Consider the following 22,023-nt stretch of genomic DNA (forward strand, 5'->3'; position numbering starts at 1 on the left):
GCCACCTGTGCCACCACACCTGGCTAATTTTTGTATTTTTGGTAGAGAGGGGGTTTCACCATTTTGGCCAGGCTGGTCTTGAACTCCTGACCTTATGTGATCCACCCACCTTGGCCTCCCAAAGTGTTGGGATTACAGGCGTGAGCCACCGCACCCGGCCTGATTTTTTAAAAAGTCTCCTGTTATTCATGAAGTATGGTCCATATGACACATACCTGCCTCTCACTGTTTTTCCCCTAACAAAGGACTCTGATTTCACAACAGGTGCAAAGTCTCAGCAGATTACTGCTGGGGAGGGAGCCAGTCTTCAGCCTATCAAAGACTATTTTGAATGTCCTGGTGTCACAGATGTGGGGGACAAGGTTGCTGGGCTGCTCAGAAGGGTCAGAGATATGTGTATTTTTAGGAGCTTCTGAAAGGACAGGGCTTTGTCTTTGGCCCCAGTTAGAGGCTGAGCATTGGACTGGATGGGAAGGGTGTCCTCTCACCTTGCTCAGAACCACTAGGAACTCGCATCCCCTCAGAGGCTGCACTAGGCCCCAACCAGCACTTGTGTCTTCTCTTCTCCATGGTGGGTGTTCTGGCTCTCAGGACCACTTCTCCCGGCAGCTGCATACACAGACTGGCACCTCCCTTGGTTTCCAGGGAGATGGATTCTGGGAGCCCAATCCCAGGAAAGGCTAAGGATGTCAGTCCATCGCTGGCCTGGACCAGTCAGATTCCCTGACCGGTCTCTCTGTGGTCCCAGCTTTGCAAAGAGGCCTTTCTTCAAGGCTGTGCTTTTATGGAACAGCTGATCCACATCCAAATGCTGTGGTAGAATAATGGGAGTCGGGCTGGGCATGGTGGCTCACGCCTGTAATCCCAGCACTTTGGGAGGCTAAGGCGGGTGGATCACTTGAGGTCAGGAGTTCAAGACCAGCCTGGCCAACATGATGAAACTCTGTCTGTACTAAAAATACAAAAATTAGCTGGGTGTGGTGGTGCACACCTGTAATCCCAACTACTTGGGAGGCTGAGGCAGGAGAATCACCTGAACCCAGGAGGCAGAGGCTGCAGTAAGCTGAAATGGAGCCACTATACTCTAGCCTGAATGACAGAGCAAGACTCTGCCAAAAAAAAAAAAAAAAAAAAAAAAAAAAAAGGAACAATGAGAGTCCGATGTAATCGATTTAGGAGCTGGGGCGTAATTGCCTGAGCAGGCCTGCCAGGCAGGCTTCCGGTGAATCTGCACGATTCTTGCACCCAGCAACAACCAGTGGTCAGGGCCCTGGAGCTGTCTCCACCAGGTCTGATACCAACACAGTGTTTGGGGGTGAATCACAGTTTGTTCCTGCTTTGGGGCTCACCTGGAGCCCCTGCTCCCCAGCGGGGAGCCATGAAGAAGGAATCTGTCTCTGGGACTCAGAGCAGATGTGGGACATCTCCACGAGCCCAGGGACACAGAAGCTGCCCTCCTGGGGCCCACGGACCTATCAAAAGGTTGGCAAGACCAACACCAGAGGTGCAAGATGGGAAAAGCAGGGGACGGGGCCTTGCCTTCTCCTGAACGAGCAGTGGATGGGGCAGTGGGAGGCACACGATCTCCTGGGCCAGGCAAGAGTCCAGGAGGCTCCTGCCCTTTCTCATCTGGCCCCAGACTGCGGAAGGCTGTGACTCTGAGCTCAGAGACAGGTATGGTGCCGTGTCACCTGGATTTTCCAGCCCCTTCTCTGAATTCTGCAAATCCATGGAGCTCCCTCTTGCCTCAGGACCTTCCTACCCACCTCCCCCTGCTTGGAGGGCTCTTACCCAGCTCCCCGCTTGGCATCTGACCTGCCTGACCACGTCCTTTTTTTTGAAACACCTTCGTTTCTTAGCCTCCATGGGTCACATCCTGCTGGTTTCCCTCCGTCCGCGCTGGTTGTCCTCCTCCCTCCTTGGCCAGCTCCTCCTCTGCTTGGTGTCCTCATACCAGGGGAGCCTGTGCTTGATCCTGCAGCCTCTCCTCTGCTTCATCTGTGCTGTTTCACGGAGTCTTCGTGCTCAGACCTAGGGCGCTAAACGCCATCTGCACGTGGAGGACTCCTAAACGTCATCTCCATTCTGGATCTCTCATTGGCCTCCAGACTTTCAGACCGCACTGTGAACCCCGCGTCTCTAATGAGGTTGTCAGCTGTAACGTGACCAAAACGGAACACTAGATTCCCCTATCCCCTTGGGTTTGCTGCTTCTTCAGACTTCTCCATCTCAGGAAATGGTTTGCTGTCCCTCCGGTGGTTGAAGCCCCAAATCTAGGCATTATTACTCATTGTCCTCTCTCGTTCTTCATATTCAAATCATCAGCAGAGCCCTTCACTTCACCTCCAAACAACCCCAAACCCACCCTGTCCCTCAGGAGTCATTGTTCCGGCCTTGTCAGAGCCACAATCGCCTCTTGCCCGAACGGACGCAAGAGCCCTGGAGTAGTCTCTGTGCTGGTGGAGACACAATTCATTCTCCATGTGGCAGCTGCGGCGTTCTTGCAAACGTACACCTGTGTGTGGCAATGCCCCTCCCGTGGCTCCCCACTGACCTCAGAATAAAAGCCCAGCCCCCTACTCTTGGTGATGCATCCCATGTGGCCTCTGCTGAACCCCCTGGCCCTCTCCCATCCCCGCAACCCCCTCCACCTCCCCTTCCTCTATTCTGACCGCAGCTCCCCCAACGTGCCAGGCTTGCCCTCTCCCTGGGGGCTTTGCTCCTGATTCCCTGTCCTGGAATATTCCCCCCACGGTCTTACTGTGGCTGGCCCCTGCCTGTCATTCATACCCCAGCTTGAATATCATCTTCTCATACAGGCCTCCTCTGACCTCTCCCGGCCTATAAAGCAGCCGCCCTGGTACCCTCTCCCAGACCATCCAGGGGAAGTTCCTTGCCCAGCAGGTATCAACATCTGACAGTTTCCTTTGCATCTTGTTTGTTGTCTTTCTCCCCCGCTAGAATAGAAACTACAGGAGAATAAGGATTCCCCAGAGCCCAGAACAGTGCCTGGCACCCAGCAGATGCCGAGTCCATATTGACCAGGTGATGGAAGACCAGGCAGCCCAGGTGGAAGGAGGTGGGAAGACTGGTTAGGACGTGCACAGTTGATTAGTTTGGGCTGCATTAAGGTGGTGGCAGAGAGGATGGCGAGAAGTAGAGAATGTGAGAGAAATAAAGGAAAGAAACATGCTAGGCTAGTATTGGGATGTCGGGGAGGGAGTGAGCAAGGGGTGACTCCTGGGTTTTTGGGTGGGATTATCCACAGGGGTCAGGAATGTTATCAGAGAGGTAGGTTGGGGAAAACAGAAAGAACGGCCATTTGTCCTGTCTGGGACTTACTGGCTTGCCCAAGAGAAACGTGGGTCAAGCTGCCCTGTAGGCCGTTAGATGGATGGCCTGGATCCAAGAAGAGAAACAGAGGGGCAGCCATCCCTGCACCCTAGTAGGTGGGAGAGAGAGCCCTGGCTGGGAAGAAGCCCTCAGGGAGCGTGGGCAGGGAGAAGAGGGTAGTCAGGAGAGAGCCGGCCATGCGGACATGACAGAGCATTTTGGAAGGAGAAGCTTGGAGACTGAGGAGCAAGCAGGGGAGTGGGAGGGAGGGGCAGAATCGCACTGCCCAGAGCCAGAGGGCTTCGCCTGGGGAAGGGGCCATCAATGGGGACACAGGGGCTGGGAGTCCTCAAGTGGAATGAAGACAATCAGGCCGTGGGGTCCACAGGGATGTGCTGTGGTCTTGGCAGGAGCCAAGCTGGTCGGTGTGTTCATGGAAGGTGGCTGTGGGAGGCCGCCCTATCCTGCTGCCCCATGGCCATCCCTGAGCATTCCAACAGGAGGGCATCCTGTGAGTGGCTCCTCCAAGCCAGGAACTGATCTTTCCCATATCTGCATCCTTCCCTAAATACGTAGTATTGCTGTGTATATAGTAAATGCTCAATAAACACTGAACGGAACTGTACTTCCTGTGATGCTCCTTAAAACACACCACCTGTGACCGCAGGCCGGTGCCTGCGAACTCCTCAAAACACGCCACCTGTGACCGCGGGACGGTGCCTGCGAACTCCTCAAAACACGCCACCTGTGACCGCGGGACGGTGCCTGCGAACTCCTCAAGACACGCCACCTGTGACCGCGGGACGGTGCCTGCGAACTCCTCAAGACACGCCACCTGTGACCGTGGGACGGTGCCTGTGAACTCCTCAAGACACGCCACCTGTGACCGCGGGACGGTGCCTGTGAACTCCCCGACACCGCGGAGTCCCCGGAGCCTAACCCGCGCGGCTTCTTCACTGCGCCTCTCACAACACCTAGGGCAGAACCCCGTGCACAACAAACCCTCAGGAGGCTTCTGGTGTTTTCTGGGGGTCAGTTTTGCCTTCAGTGAGGCCTGACGGCCAGGATCATGCCCAGGACCATGCCCTGGGGACTAAGCCTACAAGATATGGAGTCCTGCATTGAACAGTGTTCCTCAAATGCTCATGTCTACAGGGAACCTCAGAATGGGACTTGATTTGGAAATGGAGTCTTTGTAATTAGTAAATTACAAATGTAATTAGTAATTCATTAAGACGGGTTCACACCGGATGGGGTTGGCCTTAATCCAATGACTGGTGTCCTTAAAAGAAAGTAGGGACACAGACACACGCAGAGGGAGGACAGTGCAGGCAGAGACTGGGGTTCTGTTGCCACAAGCCATGGATCCATAACGATGATCAGCAGCCACCAGAGCTGCAAGTGGCCAGAGAGGGTCCCTCCCTAGCGCCTTCGGTGGGGGCACGGCTCTCTGGGACCTTGAACTCTGGCTTCCAGTCTCCACAGCTGTGAGAGCACATCTCTGTGCGAAGCCACCCAGTTGGTGGGCATTTGTCTGGCAGTCACAGGAACAGCTGGCTGATCTTGACCCCTGGAGGGTCTGAGCTGCCATAGTCATGCACACTCTGGAAGGAGCCACCTGGCCCGCAGGTGGCAGGGAAGCCAATCCTGGGAGAGGAGCCTGCATCTGCCCGAGTCCTGGCGCGTCCTCCACGGAGTCAACTTTGCTTCCTGCCCCAACGGCCAGGACAGGGTGGCAAAGGCTGCCCCTCGGCCTTTGCTGAGAGGCGAGCTTCCTTCTAAGGGCCATTTCTCCGCAGGGCACCATTTGCCACTGCTCCAAGGAGGCCGGGTGGGACCCAGCTCCAAGGTGACCCACTCCTTGCCACACCGAGGAGCTCCACACAGGTCTGCTTGGTGTGGCTCCAGCTGCAAATGGCAGGAAGTCACTGTCCCAGGAGGATCTGAGGACCAGGCCTCTTGGTCCTGGCTGAGGAGCACAGCTGGCTCCTTAGGAGCCCCAATGGCTAAGATGCTCCCCAAACTGGATGCTGATGCGACTCCCACCCACTGCGGTGCTGAGGAAAGCAGGCCTGGGGAGCACATGCACCCAAGCTGACAGACACCCACCGCAATGTGTAATGACGGAGGCCCCACAGACAGCGAGAGATGGGTTACGAGGAGGGCCCTGTGCTTTGGAGCATGGCACTGGCTGGGCTCGGAGAGGACGTGACTCCTGCCACTCAGCCTCAGGTCCCGAGTGCAAGACCGGCTCACGCCAGCTGCTTCTGCCACCTGTCACTGCTATGCACAGAAGTACCCAGGGGCCCATGCGCTAACCAGCTTGTGCTGGCCCCAGTCCCCACTCCAGGTGGATGCCAGAAAGCTCTCGGTGGGGCGGGCGTCCTTTCTTCCTTTGGGTGACCCCTGGGTCAGTGCTTCTCCAGCTCCCCTAAAGAGCTCCTGGAGGTGGGAGAGGGTAGGTGGGGGCTTCCAGTCTTTCACTATGGGTGTGATTCAAAGTAGCTCTTTGAAGTCAAGACCATTCACCCATACTGTCTAATCTGAAAAATTCTTGTGAATTTTGTATTCTGCTCCACAATACAAACTGTATTGGTTTTAGTAAAGCAAAGGCATTTTACATTATTTAGCAAGGAAATAATTTTTGCTCCTCTGTCTTCCATTATCTGGGACAAGTGATGCCTTTGGAATGTGTTCTCAGTGTACATTGTATGTTCTTTTTTTTTTTTTTTTTTTTTTTTGAGACAGAGTCTCGCTCTGTCACCCAGGCTGGAGGCTGGAGTGCAGTGGCACAATCTCAGCTTGCTGCAAGCTCCGCCTCCTGGGTTCAAGCCATTCTCCTGCCTCAGCCTCCCGAGTAGCTGGGACAACAGGCGCTCACCACCACGCCCGGCTAATTTTGTTTTTGTATTTTTAGTAGAGGCGGGGTTTCACCGTGTTAACCAGGATGGGCTCGATCTCCTGACCTTGTGATCCACCTGCCTTGGCCTCCCAAAGTGCTGGGATCACAGGCGTGAGCCACCGCACCCAGCCAACTCTGTGTATGTTCTCTTACAGCATCCCATGTCATGCGATGTGTTCATGGGCCAGCTGAGGGTTGCTCGGAGGTGGGCTGGGTGGATCTGAGGGAGGGAGCCAGCCTAGGAGCGGCCGGCCCAGGCCCACTCAGCAGAAAGCCCTGGAGTGTTGCCATTGGAGGAAGAAGCACCCAGAGGCCTCCCAGGGACCAGTGTCCCAGCTAGAATGGCCTTTCCCACTGTCCCTGGAATGTACCCCTGGACTCTGGGACAGTGTGTGATCTCCCAGCTCTGGTGGGTGGAGGCTGGTACTAGAATCAGCCCACAAGGAAAGGCCAGCAGGACCACAGCCACATGCCAGGGACAGGCCCTCTCACACCTAAGGTGGCAGCTCCGAAGTGGGGGCAGAGCTGGGGGCTGCCCCAGAGGCACATCTTCCATCTGTTAGCACAGAGAGCGTGGACGGATCAGAAGGCCAAACCGAGAGGCCTTTCCTTCTCTCCATTTGCTTAGACAGGAGCGAGGCTCTCAGTCTTCCCAGACACCTACCCCAGGGCCAGGCTGCCCCAGAAGTCACAGGATAACCCCGTCTGTCTCTGGCCAGCTGCAGGGGCAAGCTGTCTGGGCTCACCCACCTTACACTGAGGCTTGCCCAGGAAGCAGGCAACTGGATAATGAAGTTTGAGCTTTTAGTCCATGCTCCCCGCTCTGCCTGAGATGACAGGGTCCCCCCTCACCCCTAAGGCCAGAAGGGGGCCTGCCCAGGAGACCAGCCAAGCCCAGGGGAGCTGCACGCAGGTCTCACTCCAATCCTCTCACCCAGGCAGGAGGCTCAGTTGCCTGAGAAGCACTGAAAATAGAGTCTAAGTCTAAGCGGCTTAGTGGGGTTCCAAGAAGGGCCGGCAGGTGGGGGTGGGACAGGGCACCCTAAATCTTCTCAACTTGGCCTTGGGGGAGAATCAGATGCTGTAAGACAAGAAAGAGGCACACAAAAGTTCCGCTCACCTTCTCTTCTAGGGACCCAGGTCACTTAAAGGTGTCCCAGTGTCCTTGGCCAGAAGAGGGCCCGCCCCACCCCCTCAGCTCCAGGGCTGCAGTGTTGAACCGCCTGGGTTCATTCTCTTTGTAAACACAGGCACAGGCGAGGCCAAATCTACACAGACAGCATCCTCTTGAAGTTCAGCACGGCCCTGGCTGTTGTATCCATAGGACCTATCACAGGTATAAGTGACATTTCCCAGAGATCCTCCCCAGTGGGTCTCCAGGGTAAACCCCATTGCCTGCCTATCTCTAGCCTGGAAGAGGTCCCCCTTGCATCTCTGTATGAAGAGCTGGCCTGCTCAGACCTCCCTGGGGTCCTGTGCAAATGGCCTGGGGTCAGGTCAGGACAGAGGAAATTTGTTCTGAATCCACACCTTTGTGGGTGGAGGAGAAATGGTGAAAACGGCAGTTCCCGAAGACCCTGGGTTAAAGGCAGCCGCTCATTCCCTCTCCTGCCACCCTTGATGCCCCCTCTTCCCGGGCTAACCCTGCTCAGGCTTCAGGTCTCACCAAGGGGGTCGCTTCCTCTGTGAAACCTTCCTTACCACTAGTCGGATTCAGCTTTTTGACAGTCCCTCCTGCACTCATTCACGTGTGCCTGCATTCATATCACAAATATGTACTGCAGCCCACCACGTGCCAGCCCTGGGCTAAGTGATGGGGGTCCAGCAGACAGGGCCTTTGACCCTGGAGCTCACAGTGGGGCGCAGGGGAAGGGAGGGGAAGACCCCTAGGTCTGGGGGAGGCGCTGCAGCTCCGGGATCCAGAAGGCTGCGGCGACTCCCCCCACCTTCCCCCATCTCCACGCCCGGTCTCTCCCAGGATGGCTGCGCCCCAGCTGAGATTTTGGGGACGTCGGGTCCCTGCCTCCCGGCCCCAACGTGGGGACGATCGCCCTCCGCAGGGCGGGGCTGCGCAAACAAAAGCTACGCCGCGGGGACAAAGGCTGCGCCGCGGGGACAAAGACTTCGCCGCAGCTCCTGCTGCTGCTGCTGCGCGCGCGCGCGAGTTCTCTGCGCCCCGGACCCACGCCCCCCACTCGGCCTTTAGCCAAGCAAACAAATTCATGTTTTAGATCAAATGAGGGCAGACAGTCTCTTCCCCGCCCTCAAACATTTTCCCCCGCGCATGGCAGAGGGGACAAAGGGCGCATCCCACATGCAGCAGAGGCCACCGAACGAGGGAGCCAGGGCTCGCCGCCCACCGAAGGCCTGCGGTCCCCGCCGCACGGTGCGGCGCACTCGGAGGCGGGTGGCCGGGCTCAGGCCTTCCTAGTCCCGCGGTCCTCGCAGTCCCTGCGGGCGCCCCAGACCCCGCAGGGCGCGGCGCCGCCAGCAGTTCCGCGAAGGGCCCCGCATTGCGGCTGCGCGTCGGCGGGAGGGCGCGCGCGTGGGAGAGAGTGTGTGCACGCGCGCCGCCGGCAGCCGTGCCCCAGTTTGCTCCGCGCTGCAGTCCCCTGGCGCCCACCCCTTCCCCAGCCCTCCTCCCCTCTCCGCGGCGAACCCGTCTCCACGGCCCGGCCAGCGCGGAGGGAGAATCGGCCCAGCGCCCGCGGGGACGGGAGGGGCTGAGCCGAGAAGCTGCGGAGACCGAGGGGAGGGGCCGGGAGGGACAGGCGGGGAACGGAAGGCTCACCACCGCCCGGCCACTGCAGCACTGGCCCGGACGCAAAGTTCACGGCCAGGCCCCGTGGCTGACCAGAGGCCCGGGACCCCCGCGCTCCCGACTAGCTGTTCCCGCGGCCCCCTTTGCGCTGCGACTGCGGCGCTGCTTCTCCTCCCCTCCCTTAGTATTTATCAAGCTGGTGAAAGGCTGGGAAGGCTGGGCCCTTGGGTGGGTGAGTGCCTTGTATTCATTCAGGGGGAAAAAGAATAGCCAGGGAAGACCCGCTTCTCCCCAGCCAGGTGGGGTCTGGCAGTTCCTCTGTCCCTGCCTCCCTTCCACTCATTCCTTGAAAGGACAACTGGCCCAGACCAAAGGAAGGCGTCCTTTAGGGCCCTGATCTGCTTTCTGCAGGGCCCCTGGGCCGAGGTGGACCCCAGGCTGGTCCCCTCTGGTTCAGCAGGGCGCTCTGAGCTGGGGGTCCAAGCTGCGGAGCTACTGTTCCCCTAGCTGTGCCCTGGCTGGTGGTAACAGAGGCGATGCTGCTGGACGCCCAGGCCTTGATGTCATCGCCGCCCCAATTCCTGTCACCCTCCTGTGTATCCTGCAGGTGCAGGGGTGCTTATTTCAACTTGGAGGCCCACAGAGTTCAGAGCTCAAAGTTCTGGGGGGAGGGGGCAGCTAGGGAGCAGGTGCCCAGCTTGGTGGCAGGCCCATCTCGAGGGGCCTGGGGTGGCCGAGGTCCCGGGGTGTGTCTGTCATGAAGCAGTTGGGTGGCTCCCCTTCCCCCGGGTTTCTATGGCAGCATCCTCCCGTGCCGTAGCCTCTGGGGTACAGCTGGCTCTCTGGGTTTCCAGGGGGCCTGCAGATGTGTCCTGAGCTCTGGGGCACTGCCTGACTGTGACTTTGCTCTCTGAAAAGGCTCCATCTGCCAGGCAGGGTCCTACAGTGGTCCCAGCATCCTTGGGTTCATTCTAGTAAGGCCGGCCAAGTCACTCAGGGAGAGCCAGAGCTCTGCAGAGTTCCTGACTCCATTCCCCATTTGTTCTGCAAAACTAAAACCGGATTTCCTAAACGGGAGCCCCTGGTCACCCTGCCCTTCCTTGTTACATCCCGTGGGTGGTCATCACAGCTCTGCCTGGCTCCGGCCTCAGCCAGGGATGCTGCCAAGGGCAGCTCGGTGCCCCAGGGCAGCCCATGCTAGGGTTTGCAGACCCAAAGCCGCCCCGGGGAATTGTCTCCTGAGGGTTCACCAGCCAGGGCTGCCGTCGGCACCCTCTCTCTCGGCTGGGGCAGGGACTGGGATAAGGCTGAGGTTTACACACTGGGTGGTTCAGGAAATGAACTATGTACCCAAGCCCAGAAATCCTCCAGCAGCCAACAGCAAGGGGCAGTCTGAGAGGTGAGACCCAAAAGGCCAGCTGTGGGTGCGGGGTGCGTGAGGGGGTGTTGCTTAGAGAACCCACCCCTGCAAGGGGCTTAGGCTCAGCTTAGCCCAGACCTCAACATCCTCAACATCCTGGGCTAGCAAGGTCTCCAGCAAGGTACCCCATGGAGTGTCACCTCTGTGGGCTCACCTGATACTGAGGTTATGGACAGGCATCCCTCCTACCGCATCCCCAGTGTACTGGGCTCAGCCCCCCAGGCCTTGGCTAGCTCTGGGCCTCCTGACGTGTGCCCAGGTGGGAAACGGCAGCCTCTGGCTCTGGCGTCCCCAGCCTGCCTTTGGCAGCTCTTCTCTGCAGAGCCCCTGGTACCCCAAGGGGAACCACCAACACTCACCGACCCCCATGGCCAAGGCTGGCAGCTCTTGGAGTCCCTGCCTCTCCTTGACCACCAGGTCCTGCCTGCTCCCTTGAAGCCCACTGGGGTCCCTGACACTCTACCCTCTGCCACAGTCGTGATCCTGGGCTTGCCACAGAGGCCGTACAGGCCAGAGGTGGAATTAAAATCAGCCAAGAAGCTGGAGTTGAGGGTATTTGAGGGCTTCCAGGGGAAGATTTGGCTGGTTAGCCCCAAAAGGCAGAAGCAAGCCCCCAAATTCGAAAGAAGCCCAGGCCTGAGCTGCCTCCCCGTCCTCTTTCTCGAGAGGCTTGGGGCTTGGCGATGGCCTCTGGGAACCCTTTTTGCTTCCAGGAGCCCACGGAAACAGGCCTGGAGGGGCACAGCGGGTGCTTGGACCTTGCTGCCTGGGGTCCTTCGCCAGAGCCTCTTAGCTGCCCTGGGCTTGCTTGGCCACTCAGACAACCCAGCAGGCGTGCCAGCCACAGGCCCACACTCACACACTTTTCAGTCTGTCCCAGGGAGAGACCGAGATTGAGGGTGGGGCCAGCCAGTGTCCAGACACAAATGGCTGACAGCATAGGCACTCAGCCTGGCGGTGGAGACCCAGTCGGCCTTCCTTCGCTCACATTGGCACCCTTTCCTGCCCCTTTCTGGGTGCTTACTCTTCTTTCACACCTTGTGCAAGAGTCCCCAAGCATCCCTCTCCCTTGGTGCCTGGCAAGACGACCCAAGCACTGTTCTTACCGTCCAACGACAGCCAGTCGTGCTGGGAGGAAGGGAGCGTGGGCAGAGCCCGGGCTTTGTACTCAAACACCACCGAGTTGGAGATGATCTGGTTGTTGAAGGCAACTTGTAGGGTCACAAGACCAGTGTCATGGGCTGAAAGCGAGAGAAAAAGACCAGGTCAAGGGATGGGTGGGTACCTACAGCCTGGTGAGCCACACAGGGCCTGGAATGTCCCCTCCCCACTACCCTTCATTGGTTAATGTCCAGCTCTCCTTAATGGTAGCCTATGCCTGCTCATTCGAGGCCCAAACACAATGCTGCTTCTAGGAACCTTCTTGGTTCCCCCAGACTCAGCCAGTTGTCCTGTGATCACTCCCAGGTATGTAACTGCCCCTTTGCTTTGTCCTCCAAGTGAGGGCAGGGGCTGGGTGCTCAGTACAGACTGGCTGAACAAGTGAATGAGTGAATGGCCCCCATCCCTGCCTCATGGCTGGCTGACTTCCCCTCTTGTCCCATCCTTCCTGGGTGGGGCTCGGGTACAAAATTTGCTTTGGATTTATTTGCGCTTATTTTGTTTCACCTATTCCTACAAGCTTGTCCTGACTCGATGAACAGCCAGCCATCCCTTGTATTTTTAGTTCTTCTGCTTCCCCAGTGAAGGAGCTTCAGATGTGCCTCTGTTACCCTGGCCCCAGCTCAGCCCCAGTGGGTGCTGAGCTGGGGATGCTGATGTGAAGGTTGCACCTCCCTCCAGTGGCCCGACAGTAAGCTCTGGAAGACAGGGCCCTGGCAGGTCTCGTTAACTGCTGTGGCCCCAACACAGGGCTCAACAAATAACTCTATTTGTGGAATAAACGAGGTATGTTCTCACTGTGAGTAAGACGAAGCCAGCCTGCGGTGGAGACCAGCTTCAGCTCTTGGGTTGAGGTTGCCTCTCCACGGCTCAGGTTGGCATCTTGGGGGCTGGCCTGTGGCCCACAGAGGTGGCCCGTGGGCAATGGTGGGTGTGCACACTGCCCTGCCAGGCCTCATCCCTGGCAGATGTCTGGGTTCTGTGCCTTCTGCCCTGCTTTTCCGGAATACCAGATACCGATACCCAGGGCCTCCCCAGTACAGACTTCCAGGGAGGACATGCATGGGGATCATATTACTGTGTGGGCCCTTGGTTTTCAGAAGCTTATAGAGTCGAGGAAGCCGTCCAAGCCAGCCGCTCCCTAGGACAAGCAGAGCTCCATCTTTCCTCCGAGGACTCTGATGCAGATCCCAGTCCCGATGGGAAAACCAGCTCATTGACCGGTGGCCGCTGTCCATCCTGGGTGGATGTGTTAAGGCAGCAGCCATCTTGCCATTGTCCCCAGGGAAGGCCTTCGGGAGTCACTGTCCAAGGGGACCCATGGGTTTTTCCTCTGTGTTTTCCACCCTGGCTGGGAACCTCAGCTCCAGGCCACAACCTGAACCAAAGGACTCCACAGTGGAGGTCACATAGGACCTCCGAGGTGCCTGGGCAGGGAGCCCCGGCCAAGTCCAGAACCTGCTATGGCTCTGTTGGCGTCCCTGGGCGGGTCTCCAAGCTTGTGGTCGCATGCCTGCCCTGGAGATTGGCCTGGCTTGCCAACAGGAAGGCAGGTGGCCAGCACCTACACCCATCGGAGCCCGCTCAGCGCTGCTCCTCTTAGCAGCCTCCTTGGGCCAGCCTTGGAGAACTCACGGCTTCTCTGGGACAATGTGTCCCAGCTTGGGGTGGGGGGGATGGCCTCTTCAACTGCTGCTGCTCTTCCACCATCTTCTGGCAAGTGCACAACCTGCAGCAACGCTGGAATGGTGGCAGACTCCAAGGCATTTCTTCCTTCCCAGAGAGACGGAACAGAGGGGACCTACTGTGGTCTCCGGGGTCCCAGCCCAGCAGCCCTGCTCCTGCAGTTCCACCACCCAGGAAGTTTCCTGGACTTGCTCTTCCCTTCCCCGCTCATGCAGTCCATCAGCAAGTCCTGGGTCCATCCATTGCTCTCCATCTCCACTGCAGATGCTGTAGTCCATGCCGCCATCATTTGTTGCCTAGACCCCTTCATTAGCCTCCTGTCGAAGGCAACATCAGCGCACCTGAGACCCGCTCCTGCTGGGAGGGTGTCGGGAGGCCCATAATCCAGCACCGGGGGCCACAGCCCAGCACCCCTACAGGAAACCAGGGGGAGTGTGGTGCCCAAGGGAGCCCTTCTCCTTACATCTGGAAAGATCAGCCCTCCGCCTTCTTCCTATGGTCTCCCTGCTTCTGTTCTTCCTCCCTACAACCCAGAATCATCTTTCCCACACACCCAGAATCATCTTTAAAGACATCATTTAGATCAAGCCACTCCCTGCTTAAAGCTAACAGCCTCCCATTGCAAGTAACATCAAACCAAACTCCTTCCTATGATGCAGAAAGATGGACACGATTTATTTTAGTTCCTGCTATCATCTCCAGTCTTACTGTATTCAGCTCCCCGTACCCCACTCACTATCCTGCAGCCAGTGCCTTTCTCAGGCTTTAGATTCTCCACGTTGCCAAACCTCTTTCTGCCCCAGGGCCTTTGCACTTCCCCTACCCTCTACCGGGCCTGGATGCTTCTCCCACTTCCCATGACTGGCTCCATCCCATCATCCAGGTCCCAGTCTGTGAGAGGCCTCGGCTCATCCTGTTCCAGAAGGAACCTCCTTCTTCCCAGGTGACGTTATTACCATATTCTACTGCTGGGATACAGTTTTCACCAGTTATCTTGGTTATTTCTTTTTCTCCTTGTTTGTTTTCTGTCTCCCTGCAGTAGAACATTAGCTCATGAGAGCTGGGACTGGCTCTGTCTTAATCTTCATGCCTAGTGCCAAGGTCAGTGCCCAGGATGTTATGGCGGCTCAGTAACTATTTGTTGAATGAATTGTTTTGAAACCCAATTCTACACCTCATTTGTTGTTTTTGTTTGTTTGTTTGCTTTTTGTTTTTTTGAGACAGAGTCTTACTCTGTCTTCCAGGCTGGAGTGCAGTGGCATGATCTTGGCTCACTGCAACCTCCACCTCCCAGGTTCAGGTGATTCTCCTGCCTCAGCCTCCCTACTAGCTTACAGGTGCCCGCCACCACGCCCGGCTAATTTTTGTATTTTTAGTAGAGACAGGGTTTCACCATGTCGGTCAGGCTGGTCTCGAACTCCTGACTTCAAGTGATCCGCCCGTCTCGGCCTCCCAACATGCTAGGATTACAGGCGTGAGCCACTGTGCCTGGCTCTCATTTTGAATTTCATCTTTTGTGTTCTGGTGACCTCTTAGGAATCCAGAGTAGGGCTCTCTGGCCAGTAGAGTCTTCTTGGTGGATTCTCCTATCTTCTCCCGAGCCTGAGTCGCCTCTTTTCCCCAGCACCTCCTCTCACTCACTGCTCACTGCCCTAACTTGGTGGGCTCCCTCCTGCCCCTGAAGCACCCTAGAGTCTTGCAGAAGACACACTCAGTGCCTGCGTGTCTCCTGCCGCCTGTGACGGTGTAGGAGCTGCCAGGGCAGGACCCTGCTCATCTGTTTTGCTTGGGCAGGTGTGTTGGGAGACGGGTGGGCATTGGCCGTCTGTGTTGCCAGTGCCCCCTCCTCCCGTGTCGTTCCTGGCTTGTGCTCATAAGCCTCTGAGCCTCTCTTTTTGGTGAGGCCAGTTTGATTCTGACTTCCAAGTGTTCATCCTTCGAGCTCAGCCTCAGATTCCTCTGGGGAGACCCAGAGATGAGGTCCCCAAGCAGCCAGCGTCATCTCCGGAGCAGTGATTCATTTGCGCGCTGCACTCCTCCCTGGACCGAGAGCCCCTTGCGATCAGGGGCCCGGTGAGAAGCTGGGTCTTATTGTTTGCTCCATTCCAGGCCCCTACTCTGTGCAGAGCAAGCAGGGGCTACTCAAAAGTTATTTGGCAAATGAAGAAATGAATGAATGAATGAATGAATACATCCAGTGCTGTTTTACAGAGCAATGTGTTCCAATTTGGGCCTCAAAGCAGAGATGTCCAAAGGAGGCCCCCTTTGTGGAGTTAGCTGAAGACAGAGTGCTGGCTCTAGCAGGGGAGTCCCAGCTCTCAGTGTGCCTTGAGCCTTGTGGCTCCTGGTCCCTTGGTCCGAGACACATTATGGCTCATATAATGAGCCTGAACAGCTAGGAGGGTGAGTGGCCTGGGCAGAGACTCTACCTGCCATCTCTGGGGACCCAGAAATGCCCCAGGACCAGGAGAACTGCCTGTTGAGACCCAAACTGCCCTGGTACCCTCTCCGAACTCCCCCTTGGGAAAGGAAGAGCGAAGGCCTCCTTAATGGGAACCCTTCAGGAATGGAGCACTGGGCCAGGTGCTTCACACACCTCCTCTCACTCACTGCTCTCGCCCTGCTGGCAGGCAGTTTTCCGAGCTGTAGAAACTGAGGCCCAGAGAGGTCAGGCACTGAGCTCCAGCAACAGGGATGGTTTCTGGCTGATCAGGGATGGACCCGAGTGTGGCTGACTCCAGCCCCGGGGCCACACAAAGCCCAGCCTTTCTTTTTCTGTAGAGGGGTCAGATAACTGAGAGCAGACCTAAGCAGCCCTGCCCTGGTCCTTAGCCAGGCGAGAACCAGGTACAGGAAGTGGCATCTATTTATAGGCCAGGCAAGTCGCATTCTGGCAGCAGATGATGGGTGCACTGTTTAATTCCACAGTGCCCTCCCCGCCACTCCCGCCAGGCCGGGGTCCCATCAGCTGCACACAGCCCTGAGCTGTGATAGGCAGACCCGGCCTGGCTGCCACCCCGGCTGGCTGTGCTCCAGGCCGAGCAGGGCAGCTGGGTGGGCCTTCTGGAGCCAGGCAGGTGGGGGCTGGGAGGGGAGGGCTGGGCCAGCAGGGGGTGGGGTGGGCACCTTGGGCTGCAGCACTGGCTCCTGGGAACTTTTTGGGGAAGATGGTGCTGGGTTCAAGCAGAGGCGGAGTGTGCAGCCAGCTGTGGAGCAGGGGTTTTCTGCTCTGGTGGCTGCAAGAAGAGCCTGAGAGAGATGGGGCACAGTGGCTCACCCCTGTAATCCCAGCACTTTGGGAGGCCAAGGTGGGCGGATCACTTGCGTCAGGAGTTCGAGACCAGCCTGGCCAACATGGTGAAACTCCATCTCTACTAAAAGTACAAAAATTAGCTGGGTGTGGTGGCACAAGCCTATAGTCCCAGGTACCAGGGAGGCTGAGGCAAGAGAATCACTTGAACCCAGGAAACAGAGGTTGCAGTGAGCCGAGATTGCATCACTGCACTCCAGCCTGGCAAAAGAGTGAGACTCCATCTCAAAACAAAAAAACCAACAAAAAGAAGAGCCTGAGAGAGAAGGAGAAAAGGAGAAATGTGTGGTGGGACTCAGCTGGCCCAGCCTGGGGGCATGGTTCAAGAGTGGGGTGGTGGTGGCAGACAGCTGGGGCAGCCAAGGCTCAGGCTGGACCACCTTGGGTGGAACCTAGAAACACCCTGGGGCCTGCCTAGCACTGGCCAGCTCTGTACTCCCACCCCGTACCTTTCCTCCTCACCCCCAGTCTTCTACACTGAGCATCTTCTCTCCTTTCTAGGCTCCCTGACGTTAGAGGACAGGGGTGGGTCTCCCTGCCGTTCCGCACCCCTGCGTCCTTACCCCCCTCCTGTTTATGGTCAGGGCTCACTGGACAGGCCATCCTGAGGGCTGGTGGTGATGAGATGGGGCAGCCAAGGGGGTCCTGCCAGCAACAGCCCAGGAGCAGAAGACATGAGCTCTAGAAACAGGCTTCAGATGCCTGGAGACTCATTCATTCCTTCACAATCTCTATCCCCCTCTGTGACATGTCCGGCACTTTGCCAGCCCCGGGGATACTATGGTGATCAAGAAGATGTCCCTGACCCCATGGGACAGGCGAGTGGGGAAGCAGTGATGGCCAGAGATCAATGACAAGTTGACCAGACAGGGACACCATGCTAAGCAGATAATGCTGGAGCCTGGGGAAGGGCTTCAGAGGCACAGGGACAGCACAGAGGCTGTCCCAAGGGTTTCTTGGGGGATTTTTGAGTCCCTGAAATTGGAAGGAAATTATGTGCATGTACCTTTTCTGGGCACAGGGTAGATGGCTCTGTTTTACATTCTCAAAGGCATTTGTGCTGATTATTGTTAGATTGACCTCCCATCACCACCCCATCTCCCTCCGCCCCTGCCAGGCTTTCTCCAGCCTTCTGCCCCCTGCCCCGGGCCCCCAGGAGGATGGAGCCTGTGTGTGGGTTGCATTGCCTGGGCTCTCCTGGCTTCTGGTTGGCTTGGGCTATGGGAGGCATGGGCAGGTGCAGAGAGGCCGCCTTGCTGCAGAGATGGTCTCTGGCCCCAGCTCTTACCAGCTCTAGTCACCCTTTGGGCTGAGGGTGGTGGCCGCTTCCCACTGTGGCCAGTCCTGGATACATCGCCTGGGCCTGGCTTATTCCTGCCCTAAATCGTGCTCTCATCACATTCGCTTCAAAATCCCAGTCAAGCGTGCCTGTGTCCCTGTCCTATATCAGGTCCCTGAGCCAAAGGAGGTGACGTTCTAATAGACTATCGGGGATCCGCTTCTTCACAGCCGAGGAAACTGAGGCCTAGAGTAAGGACATGACCTGCTCAAGGTCACCCCAAGGCTGACTCCGAGTCCAGTGCTCCTCAGGCCATCGCACTCTCCTTGGGGACCTGGGGGGCGGCTTTCTCACCTGGGCAGTAGCAGCGCAGCACCCCAGGCTGAATCAGGGATGCAGGCACTGAGATCTGGTCAAACAGGCAGCTGTAGTTATTGCTGGCTTCTTGCCACGGGCCTGTGATGAGGACCTTCACTCCTCCCTGCAGGGAACAGAGAGGGGAACAGAGTTGGAGTGTGAGCCACTGAGGGAGGCAGCATGGGGAAGCCCCCCTGAGGCTGCACTGCTCAGATAGGGGTCTGTACCCCTCGCCCCATGCAGATTCCCAGGACCTCACTCCAGGGATTGCAGTGAGCCCCGACTTCTGAGAACCACAGCTCCAGGACTACAGCAAGAGGAGAGCCCAAGGCACTCCTTCCCCAGCCCCTCAGGAAGCCCCAGGACCGGCAGCTCCAACCCCTGACCTTCTCCCTTTTGTGTAACTCGCAGATCCAGGCAGGAGGGAGTGCAGAGTTTTGCAAACCCTTTCAGCCTACGATGCCCCTGAGAACTGGCCTGGAAGGAAGCCGAGGGCAGGGAGGGGACTTGCTCTGTCATTCACTTGTGGACAGATTGAGGGAACTCCAAGTTTTGAAAACAGGCCTGAGCATCTCCGTGTCAGCCCAGGGACCAGAAGTTCTTGTGGGGAGTTGAGGAGAGACCCAGGATCCCCAGGCTGTGGGGATGGCAAGGTGAGGGGCTGGAGCAGGACAGGCTGAAGAGCCCGATGAAGAAACAGAGGAGCTAAAGGAGCTAAGTGAAGGAGACGCTCAGAGACTGCCCTGGGAGCTGAGTTTGGGGCTCAGAGCTTGGGAACATCTGCCCCCTCCCCCAACCCTGTGCTATCAAAGGTCCTTGAGTCTGTGTCCCTGCCTACACAGCTAGCCTGGGGTCCCACAAGCAAGCAGTGACCATGCAGCCTGGCTGGGAGCAGCCTCGAATGACCTTCCTCAGCTCCAGGGGGGAGGACCCCACCCCCAGGAACCTCCCAGGGCGCCCAGGGGCAGGAGAGCATCGGAAGGGTTGGGGTACTCCCTGACTCCCCGTTCCGACCAGCCTGGGGCTGCTGCAGAAAGTGGAGGAGGAGGGTGGCCTCATGTCCGGGGCCCGGGCAGTCCTGCTTCATGGCCATTGTCCTGCTTAGTGATGAGAGAGGGAGGTGCGAGGTGGACAGCACCTTGGAGGTCCCCTACTTACGGCTTAGCCGAGGAGAGGGGCTGGTCACTGAGTAGAGGGAGGCTCTCCCTGGGGATGAGGAAGGTAGGGGTGCCGGCCTCCCGGACTCTCCTCGCTAACCTTGGGTGGACCCACCCCAGAGGCGCCATCCACCCCACCCCCAAACCAGTAAACACCTTTCCCTGCAGGGGGGCGGAGAGCTGCTAGGTCAGGGCGGAGAGCACCACCTAGTGTCCAGGCTGGAGAAGGCCGCCAGGCAGGCTGGAGCCTGGGAGATGGGGGTGAGGAGCTGCTGTGAGCCCACCTTCCCCACTGCTCCAGGCCAGAGAAGTGATTCCCTATCCCCCAACTCCGTGCCAACCAGATGCTCCCTCCTGGTCAGTCACTCATTCTTGCTTGGCCTCTCCTGGGCCCTGGCCCACCCCTGCCCCGGAGGGAGCCCCGGCCTCTACAAGGAGCCTGCCCTAGGCGCCCCACAATGTTCCTGGAACCCAGGTCTGGCCCAGGGCATCTGCAGCAGGAGTGAGTGTTTCCAGGGATGAGGTGGAAGTAGCTCCTCCCATTGCCCAGCCAGGAAAAGAGACTTCTTCCATGGAAGGGGCTCTCCCAGGCTGGAAAGCATATTCCACCCCTGCTCTTGCATGAGCCTGGCTCTGGCCTGGGAGGTCACTTTACTGCTACGGCTGCAGAGAGAGCTCAGGACTGAGAAACAAAAGCAGGAGGTCTGCTCCTGTGCCTCAGTAGCTGTGTGTCCTCAGGCAAGTGGCCCAGCCTCTCTGGGTGGCATCTCCTCACTAGGGGCCCTTCTGACCGCAGCATCCCTTGTTCTGATGCCCAGGGATATTTGCAGCTCCATGGAAGTGGTGGGGCATTGGGGGGAGTGGGTGCCTGGCTGAGAAGAGTGCTGGCGGACAGGTGGAGCCTGACTTTGGGATGTCTGGAAGCACCAGAAGGCCAGCTCAGGGCACCATCCCCCAGGATCCTGGGAAGTGGAAGAGCAGTGACTTCAAAAGGCCACAGACAGTTACCATGTGAGAAAAAGGGAAAAAATAATAACCGCAATCAACAGCTGCTAGCATGAGGCTGGGGCTGCTGCCGGGAACAAAGAACTGCAGAAATTACTGGAGAACATCAGGACCTTCTCCATGGAAACCGCCGCAGGACAGCTCAGCATCCATCCATTCAAGGGATGGTTCCCATGGCAACAGCCCGCCTGGCTGCGCTGAACTGGTGGTGATGCGCGTGCCTGAGGCTGTAATTGCAGCCTCTTCTGCTGCTGCAGCAGGAGTGTCAGTGGTGGGAGATGACGCAGGAGGGTTTGGGGGGTGGGGAGGGGGCAGGAAATGCCATCTGAGGTCTCTGAGTCCTGAGATAAAGGACCCATGTCTGATGCAGCCAGGGCAGATGCTGGGGCATAGGGGGACGCCTCTGGGGTGTGTGTGTGTGTGTGTGTGTGTGTGTGTGAGAGAGACCAGCTGCAACTGGAGGTGAAGGGGTGGACAGAGATAGGAGAAATGGGAGCAGCCTGTGGGAGGGAGGGCCACTCAGAGAAGAGACAGCAGGATGGCCCTGGCCATCGCATTCCTGCTAGGTGGATGCATTGAGGTTTAGAGCTGGGTGGGGGTGCTGAGTAACCGTTTAGCCAAACCCCATTTTGCAGACTGGGAAGCAGGGCCCAGGCCGACGAGCCTGCCTGTAGAGCCCTCCCTGAGCTTGGCAGAACCCGGCCAGATTGGACTCCTGATGCAGTCAGTGCACAGACAGGCTGGCAGGGAGGGGACAGGACGAGGGCCAGACAAAGGGAGAGAAGTGTCAGGAGAGAAGGTGCTCTCTCCTGTAGAACCCAGGATGGGGGCACCCCTGCTGTGGTGTGGAGACAGTGGCCTGGGTAGGAGAGGACAGCAAGGAGGAAGGGGCCCTTCACAACCTCTGAGGCCTCACTGTGTGGCCAGGTGGGGCCCCAAAGGGCCTAGCTGGGTGGCTTATGCGCATTTTCCAAATCAAGCTGAATTTCAGCAGCTTTTGGTTGTGGGTAACTGGAAGCATTGAGGGCTTCTGGGAAAGCAAGGCTGGCCGCTCCCTCTGCTGGGCTGCCAGACTGCCAGGCTGCCATTGCGTTCCTGTTCCTGGGCCGCCCTCGTGTGGCGAGCTGCTGAACTGCAGGCCCAGAAAGGACAGAAGGAGTCAGGCCTGCTAATGTCCCACTCGCCAGGACACCCAGGAGGCTGGGGTGTGGGTCTGTACCCAGCCCAGGGCCTGTCTGACAGGCCAGGACCTCGGGAAAAGAGGGGACCCTCCTCCCACCTCCTGGCTTCTGCAAGACATTAAGGGCTCCAGGGCGCCTCTAAGTGTCCCGAGGACCAAATCTCCCAGGTCCTAGGACTGGGAGTGCCTCGAGGCCACCCCCTCTCAGCCATTTACACGTAAGGAAACTGAGCCCCAGAGAGTCAGGTCTCAAGGAGCCAGGACCAGAAGACAGCTCTGACCGTCCCCCTGCACCCTGATCCTGGCCTCCCTCCCTGTCCCTTTGCATCGCTTTCTTAAGCCCAGGGTCAGGGGGCACGGGGAAGATGCCCAACTGGCCTTCATGGGGTGGGGTGGGGGGTGTGGTGGGCACTCCGAAGGTGCCACTGAGCTCAGAGTCACTGATAAGAGTAGGAGGTCAGGGCCGGGTGTG

At 58.0% G+C, this 22,023-nt stretch overlaps 1 protein-coding gene across 23 annotated transcripts in view; it reads right to left on the reverse strand.

Annotated features, from left to right (window-relative positions):
* The window catches only part of CAMTA1 (calmodulin binding transcription activator 1), a 981,226-nt gene that overhangs the window by 81,290 nt on the left and 877,913 nt on the right, over positions 1-22,023 (reverse strand). For 17 of the 23 annotated variants that reach the window (XM_054662341.1, XM_024356107.2, XM_024356106.2 and 14 more), the window contains 2 exons: positions 18,207-18,333; positions 11,523-11,657 (listed from right to left, as the gene is read on the reverse strand). In XM_054662341.1, coding sequence (XP_054518316.1) covers positions 11,523-11,657; positions 18,207-18,333 — 262 coding nt within the window. Of the gene's footprint in view, positions 1-11,522; positions 11,658-18,206; positions 18,334-19,367; positions 19,495-22,023 lie in introns of those variants that run through there. The other 6 variants (XM_063805489.1, XM_063805482.1, XM_063805470.1 and 3 more) reach the window with 2 other exon arrangements.

This window comes from Pan troglodytes, chromosome 1, assembly GCF_028858775.2.
Source record: "Pan troglodytes isolate AG18354 chromosome 1, NHGRI_mPanTro3-v2.0_pri, whole genome shotgun sequence".
Taxonomy (NCBI): domain Eukaryota; kingdom Metazoa; phylum Chordata; class Mammalia; order Primates; family Hominidae; genus Pan; species Pan troglodytes.